Source organism: Zophobas morio, unplaced genomic scaffold (assembly GCF_036711695.1).
Source record: "Zophobas morio isolate AGI-343-1 ecotype UQ-CSIRO unplaced genomic scaffold, CSIRO_AGI_Zmor_V1 ptg000002l, whole genome shotgun sequence".
NCBI lineage: Eukaryota > Metazoa > Arthropoda > Insecta > Coleoptera > Tenebrionidae > Zophobas > Zophobas morio.
Genome location: NW_026972107.1, coordinates 11,068,024 through 11,076,168, shown reverse-complemented (window position 1 = coordinate 11,076,168; position 8,145 = coordinate 11,068,024). Strand labels below are relative to the sequence as shown.

Below are 8,145 nucleotides of genomic sequence, written 5' to 3'. Positions count from 1 at the left end.
CATGTAATTGTGTTAAAACAAAGGAGGATGCTATGGGAACTTTCAAGTGAGTTTTTTCATAACAACTAGTCACAGTGCATCACCAGTGCAAAAGAAAAAAAGAAAGGGCCAAACCTGGTATCGAATGTTCGACCGCAGGTCGGCGTGTCCGTAACTAAGCCTATATTCCACGCGAGTTTATATCCCGTGTGACTTTGTAAACTTTGTTACGCAAATCTGAACGTTTCGTATGAAAAAATCTCAAAGCGGATATGTGTAACACAAGTATACTAGTATATTACTGTATAATATTTAAATCATTTTAAACTAGAATCCTTTGAGATGACGTCATCAATGGGGATAATTAGCCAAATCTTGGTTAGCGTTTTACTATCTACTTGAAATTCTTACCATACTTACACAATTTGACAACAATCGGTTCAGTAGTTTGAGAGATTATCTATCTAATAAAAATTGACCGAGAGAGAGAGAGAGAGAGAGAGAGAGAGAGAGAGAGAGAGAGACGACAAACAGACGGAAATGGGAAACCACTTCTTTCGTACTCTAAGGGTCATGGAACGTGAAGTAAACAGGAAACTAGCAAGACGCTTGATGGACTCTACTACTATACTTCCTTAGCTTAAGCTCAGGAAGTAAAAGTAACGCCCATGGCATTAATATTTAAAAACCTGAAATGGAGAACGTCGATTTTGAATTTTTCTGGTTTTAGAAGTTTGAAATTCTTAATAAGATTAATTTATGTGGTTTCCTGGAATAAAGAGGAGCCAATGAGATTAATTATTATTAGTTGTTAAAAAATATCAGTTTGTAAAAAATCTGTATTAGTCATAAATAAAAGTATACAGGGTGTCCTCAATGTACATAATAACAATTTAAACTTGAAAGAAAGAAAATTATTTTTCACACCATTAAAATATAAAAAGAGCAAATAATACCTATAAAAATAATAAATATTTTTTATTTGCAATTTACATTAAAAAAAAGATTAAAAAATGAAAATAAATATATGTTTAGACATTTAATAAAAACACAAAACCACACAGACAAACTTCCAACTGTTTTACACAGAAGACTTATTTGTATGTATGTAGAAACTCAGCAAACTAACTAAACAACAATATATAGGGTTTCTATAAATGATTATAAGGTCGAAGTAGGTCATGGAAAGTGCCGCCTCTCACTTTTGAACTTTACTAAATGCCCAAGGACTCACGACAAATACTAATGCTTGATATCATCATAAAACTCATTCATTAAACAAATTTATTGCTATTACACATCATATTAAATGTTGAAAATGTTCACCATTTTATTCAAGGCACATGTCCAATTAAAAAATGTTCTATAACATCCTTTCGTCAATACTTGAGATCCATTGTCAATTTCATGTTGCAATATGAACTCCCGACTGATCAGAAAATCTTGTCAAAGATGTTTTCGGATTTTGTTCAAGTTATGATTTGAGGCGACTTCTCAGATACTGAAGGTCTTCCAGGAGATTTTCCTTTGTTGAAATCCATGGCCAACTACGCCCTTACAATTATTTATAAAGACCCTAAAAAAGTATCTATTTCCCACGCGAATGCATTTTCACGATCATTACTGTTATAATTTAAACCCGGAAGGAAATATACTCCTTACTCTAAAAAAAACAAAGAATAAAAATACTGCATGTTACAATGTTCAATTTTTTATTTTCATTGCTAAAAATTTAAGTTTTCCCCATTTGAAATGCTCGCTTAAATGAAGTCGAAAATAAATTCTCCAGATGAAAAGTAAACAAAAATCTCTTTAGAAAATTACTCAATTTTTTACTGCCACACGTTATCAAACTTTGGACTTCTTCATACCACATTCTGAAATTACCTAGAGAGACCTTGTTTTTTTGGTTTCGACTTACAGAAGTGGTTTTCGGCTTTATTTCATTGAATAATAATTTAACCATTTTTCCAGAATTACCAAAATAAAATATTTTAAACATTTGATTTTTAGAACGAATATTTCTAAAATCTTGCTTTAGAACTATCAACAGGCTATGTTTTTCAGATCAGCTTGTCGAAATCTAAGTCATAGATTTTTTCGTGGATTTTTAAACAACTTTGCCAGAAGCTGTAAAATTATTAATGAATTTTTTATGAAATTTTTTACAATTTTTTGAACACCAAAATTCCAAAATTACCGAAATAGGTTTTTTCGTTAATTTTGACTCACAGGTTAGAATAGTCGCAAAAATGACCCCCAAAATAACTTCTGCAAGTCGAAATCTTGAAAAAAAAAATTGTAGGTAATTTTCGAATGTGCTCCAAAAAATTCATTCCCCAAAATTCAAAATTTTGTTTGTCTGAAAGTTAAGCCGAAGTTTTGGAGCAATTTAATTTTTTCTCATGAAAATATTCTCATTTTTTAATGATTGTTCTTAGAGTCTGGATGTCAAGACCATACATTCTCTAACTGTTGCAGCAATCTTTTGTACAAAGCTTTTTTGTATAAAGATCGATTTAGCTTGATCTGACTTAACCTGGCCTGAGGTGACCTAACTTAACCTGATTTAACCTGATCTGTCCTGTTCTAACTCGACCAAAAATATAATAAATTTAAACTGTTTATATAAACAATTCTATTTTATAGTGGTAAAAATGACACATTCAAAGGCTGCAAAAAGAATGGATGACTTTCTTTCATACATGTTTTTAAATAGATCTAAACTCAGTATGGTAAATATATAGTAATAGTAATAGGTTTATTGTGCCTTAAGAAATGATACATTTCAGCAATGTCAAGACAGTATGTCATATCGACAATAAATATGCACGTGGTACAAAACATACATGTGTATATGGACAGCATAACATTTAGCAAATATAAAAGATAGAAGCAGCACCCACTTCACATTATTTATTAAATACTGATTTAATTGACCTTATATCAGTATCATAAAGTGGAGATTTTAACAGCAATGTTTTAATTTTTATTAGAAACTGGGGCATTGGTAGTGACGCAATATTATCGGGTAGGCAGTTGTAAAACTGAGGACCATAGTAATTGATGGAGTTTCTACTTTTATTTATTCTCCGAAAGTCAAGGCAAATATCATCACCCTGTCTGGTGTTATAACAATGGTGGTCGCGATTTTTCGTGTAGCTTTCAATGCGCGTTTTCACATTTACTAAGCATTGGTATACATAGAGCGATGGAACTGTCAAGATTCCATGTTCTACGTAATATTGCCTCACATCTTCTCTATAGTTCGCATTAGATATTATACGAATTGCTTTCCTCTGAAGTTTGAAAATTCTGGGAAGATGTGTTGTATGTCCCCAAGTCGCAAGAGCATACGCAAAATGGCTCTGGAATAGGCTGAAATATACTAATTTTTTAATGTTAAGTGACACTATACTACTGAGTTTACGTAATAGGTAAATTGTTTTTGCAAGTTTCTTGCTTAAGACATCAACATGAGCTTCCCAGCAGAGAGTTGTATCCAACGTTATGCCTAGAAATTTAGTGTGGTTAGGATTGTCTATGCCAATATATCGCGTGGAAAATATCATTGTAGATGTTTTGTCTTTGTTCAAATATAGGCCATTGCGATGAAACCAGTTCTGAGCATTTGATTGTGCAGCGGCCAGCTTTCCAGTCACAGTCGCTAATCTATGGTTAGCTGTGCTTAGGGTGGTATCATCAGCATATAATATTAGATTAACATCATCAACTGCTGCTGGTAGATTGTTGATATAAACTATAAACAGTAGGGGTCCCAAAATGGACCCTTGTGGAACGCCATACGTCGTTATTTGGCACTGTGACAAATGAGAATTATATAATGTGGTTTGACAGCGTTTGGATAGATAGTTTGATAAGAGCGTTACAGATGAATTTGCTATACCTATATTTCTTAGTTTTGAGACAAGTAAACTATGATCAACACAATCAAACGCCTTGGAGAGATCACAAAATGTAATACCGACATATTCCTTATTTTCGAAACCGTCGCTGATAAAAGAAACAAGTTCGTTAATTGCCATAGAAGTCGACTTCTTTGCTATAAAGCCAAACTGTGATGTATATAATATATTGTTATTGACCAGAAAATCAGTTAGTTGTTTGTTCAAAACCTGCTCAAAGATTTTTGATAGTACAGGGATTATCGCAATTGGTCGATAATTATTATAATCATCTACATTACCTTTTTTGTGAACTGGGACAATTTTGGATTTTTTTAGACAATTTGGGAATATACCATATCTTATGCTGTAATTTATCATTTTTGTGAGAGGGCTTATGATTGAGTTTATAACAGATTTTATCATTATAATGTTGAGTTCGTACAAATCTTTACTAGTTTTATTTTTCATTTTGCCTATCAGTTCTCTGAGATAAATGGGAGTAATTTCACTAAAATTAAATTTTACATTAACATGATTTAATGGTTTGTCCTTTAGATTCACGTGATTTTTTGGTATCTTTGATTTGAGTAGATTAATGTTATCAATGAAGAATTTATTAAAACCTTCTGCATTGAGATTTTCCGAATATACATTGGAATGATCATGATTTCTATTAGCATTAATCACTTTCCAAGCAGCTTTGTGTACGTTTACAGAGTTTGTCAAGATCTGATCGCAGTTGTGCATTTTAATTTCATTTATTTTATTGTTAAGAAGTTTTTTATAGTCATTTAAAGCAGTTTTGAAGAATGCAGTGTTTGGGAAACGAGACTTTAAATTGTGAAATAACTCAACTATGTTTTTTAAGCGTATTATTTGAGGATTCTTATTTAGCACCACGGTAGTAGAATACTTGCTGCTATTGAAGGTTCTTAATGGGAATGATTTTATTGCCGCGTTTGAAAGAATAGTCACAAACTCATCCCATTTATGTTCTAGGTCTGCTGCCTCTGTAATGTTTATGATATGGTCCCAATTTATTTCTGATATTTGGCTATGGAACAGATTTAAACCCCTTTGTGTAACGGGCCTGTATGTAGTTGTTTTTCCGTTCTGCTGGTACACGCTAATACAGTTCAGCTGAAGGCTGACTGCATCATGATCAGAAAGTCTAGTGTGACTTATATTTATTTTATATGGTACTTTACTGTTAGTAACAATATTATCCAGGCAGTTCGTTTTTCTGGTATTTTCTGTGATTAAGGTTCTCATGTGAAAGCTATTTATAAGATCCAAAAAGGATTTGACTTTATGGTCAGGATTATTAAAAAGTATATTAAAGTCCCCAATTAAAAAGGAGCACGTATCGTCTAGTTTTAGTAAGAGTAGGTTTAGTAAGTACAGAAATTCTTCGAAATCGCCATCTGGAGGTCTATAAATGGTGATGATATTTACCCTGTACTCCGTTAGAAAGATGCCGGCAACCTCAGCAACCGTTTGCTTAGATATGGATGCTAAATTTAATTCCGAATACCTTACATTTGGTCTTATTAATATTGCAGCACCACCATACCCTTTTTTGCTACAAAAGCTGCTGGCCACCTTATAGTCAAGTAGTGTTAAGATCTCCACCTCGGCTGCCGTTAACCAGTGTTCACTGAAACAAACAATATGAGGTGGGTTGTCTGATAAATGTAGTTCTAAGTCATTAACTTTACGCCGCAGTGACTGTATATTTAGATAAAAAAGGTTTAGCCAGTTGACTCCTAGTGCGGTTTTCCTACTTGTATGGCTGTTGTCTGTTTCGCTCATCAGCCTTTTACCTGGGTTGTCCTCATAGGCGTTATGGGCAGCTAAGTGGATTTTTTCTGTCGGCTTCTTCGGTGAAAATATCGCGTAACATAGCTGCCATTGGGCCATATTTGTGGATTCATTGCATCTTGGAAACGGTGTAGGTCAATTGTTACTTTGAAAGCAGAGTAGAACATAGGATATTTGGTTTCCACTTGTTCACATTGGACTTCCGGGAATTCACCTTTCAGTAGTTCGCAAACTTCAGTCGGTTTTGTATTTGGCGCCAGGCGTGATACAAAAATAAATCCTTTTTTGGGGGCAGCCTTAATAGAAGATTTTGTAACATCTTCTTTATTCCCTATTACTACAGACACTACTTTCTTTTTGGTTATCTTTTTACGTGATACGGTTTCCCACTTAACGCTTGTTGTGTCATCTGGTGCTGATGATTTAATTGTGGGTAATGTATTCTCCGTTTTCATGGCTTTCTTCTTTTCGTCTTCAGTTGATTTACTCACCGGATGGGCAGTTTTATTTCCTGTGTGGGACGCCACTGGATTGGGTTTCGTTGCAGTGAGTTTATCACCATTTTTTATTGTGATCTTATCTTTGGGTCGACAGCTGACGGTGGAATGAGTTGGTCTTGGCAGTTCACTCACATGCATTGTTGCTTCAAATTCTTGGATTTTTGTCACGACGTAGTTCAGAGTATGTGCTAGCTCATCCTTTAGCTTGCTTAGATTGTTTTCGATAATTTTCTTATCAGAGAGACGGGTTTTTGCTACTATCTCGAGGAGTTGTTCACGCAGTCTTCGATTTTCGTTCTCTAAAGAGGTTACTTTACACTTGTTTTTATATATGTTTTTTAATTTTGTCAATATGGCGACCCAACATCCATCTTTGAGGTAAATAACAGTGTAGGTGGATCTTTAACACGTAAGTATAATTTAATTCATGTGTTAATGCAACTTTTAATCTGCATTATATATTTAAAAAAATGTTCACAGTCTCCTTTATAAAGCAAACCCAACAGTTGTTCAATACACCGACACTGTGCCATCCTGTGGTTACCAAACTCCCCCCCGTGCTTCAGCCCGGCCGTTTGAGAACCGCAGGCGATCAAGATTGAAGTGTCAATTCCACGCAGCGTTTCATACAAATGTTCAAAATAAAAGCAAAATCATATCATCGAACGCTAACTTCGATCTGCAAACGATGAGCACTCAATTAATGTTAGCGCAACTTCGAATAATAAATCCGTAGAAAATTGCGCGAAAAACAATGGAAACGAGTCTTGTTACGTAGAAGAATTACGGGCACGGTATATTGTTCCAAGTTTAATATTTCTCGTAAAAAGCACAAAAAGGAGCGCGATACGCGCTTTCTAAAAGCGTCTTTGCGGCATCGACGGATTTATTGTCGAATGTCGATGTATCGGATGAACTTTATCGACGTGTATATCAAATTCTATTAATTGTAGAGAGAGTCGGGTTGGCCTTTATCTGATCCGTTTTATTCTGTATCAATGCCGGAGCTATTAGGCTTGTATTGTGCCTGTACTTTAGATGTTATTTAAGCCGTAAAGAAGTGCCGCCGCCGCCGCGGAGAAAGGATATCGCATTCGGACCGTTACCAAATTTTATTGAGAAGTGAGAAATGGGGTTATTGGTATTATTATGAGTACAAAAGTGCAGGTCGAGTCGCACTATCACAATGTCTTCATTTTTTTCGAAAATTAATTTGATATGTCGTCAAAATGTTGTCACTTCACTTTCAAGAGGTCCAAATGACGTCATTGTAAAGTCACGTCAAAACAATGGATCACGTAACTAAATCTCGAAGTTTCGTGTTTCGTGGTACCGTGATTAAGATCTAATATTACGAGTTACAAAAAAATGTCACTGAGACATAAATAAGTGTAAATAAAAAAACAAGTTGTTTCAAATTTGGGTCATTCTCTAGAATTGTCGGACAATGTTGCTGAAAGGTTTCTATTTTGTTGAACATTTGCCTATACAAATTGTATGCTAATATAACTTCATTATAAGTTTTGCATAATTTGCAACACTTATAAAGCTTTTAACGTTGTCAAAGTCGTCAAAACATCACACGGTGGGGAATCAATTTTATGACACTAGTGGAAGTTGTTTTGTCAATTCATTAATTAGCTAAACAATTATTATAGTTATTTAACAACAAAATCGTGGTTTACGCTGTGATTTTCCTTTGTGTTGTGTACATTTATTTATTTACCAAAATTTTACTAAATACAGAAAAGGTTCACTCATAAAAGTGATTCGTCAAATTTCATTTCTTTTGTAAACAAATCTTTTTAACTTTCTTGTAGTTAACGCGACGTAGATCTATAGAACAAATCAGTTTACGCATCCTTTCCAAACAACTAATAACGTCATCTCAAAGATTCTAATTTTCCGGTAATTCAGGTTCACAAAAATGTTTCAAC

The 8,145-nt window shown here is 34.1% G+C and overlaps 1 protein-coding gene across 2 annotated transcripts; it reads right to left on the bottom strand.

Annotated features, from left to right (window-relative positions):
• Positions 1-2,880: 2,880 nt before the first annotated feature.
• Positions 2,881-6,135, bottom strand: LOC135127526 (uncharacterized). Of its 2 annotated transcripts, XR_010280242.1 has the most exons (3): positions 5,343-6,135; positions 3,410-3,493; positions 2,881-3,357 (listed from the first exon to the last, which is right to left on the bottom strand). XR_010280242.1 is itself a non-coding variant. In XM_064053969.1 (2 exons), exons 1-2 carry the CDS (start codon positions 5,805-5,807, stop codon positions 3,488-3,490), a joined length of 471 nt encoding a protein of 156 aa, XP_063910039.1. In that variant the 5' UTR covers positions 5,808-6,135; the 3' UTR covers positions 2,881-3,487. The 2 variants fall into 2 exon arrangements, 1 of the variants encoding a protein (XP_063910039.1); XM_064053969.1 differs by having other exon boundaries at positions 2,881-3,493.
• Between the last annotated feature and the right edge of the window lie 2,010 nt (positions 6,136-8,145).

Excerpts from the sequence above, each read along its gene's own strand:
- LOC135127526 (XM_064053969.1), bottom strand. The coding sequence starts at position 5,807 with ATGGCCCAATGGCAGCTATGTTACGCGATATTTTCACCGAAGAAGCCG.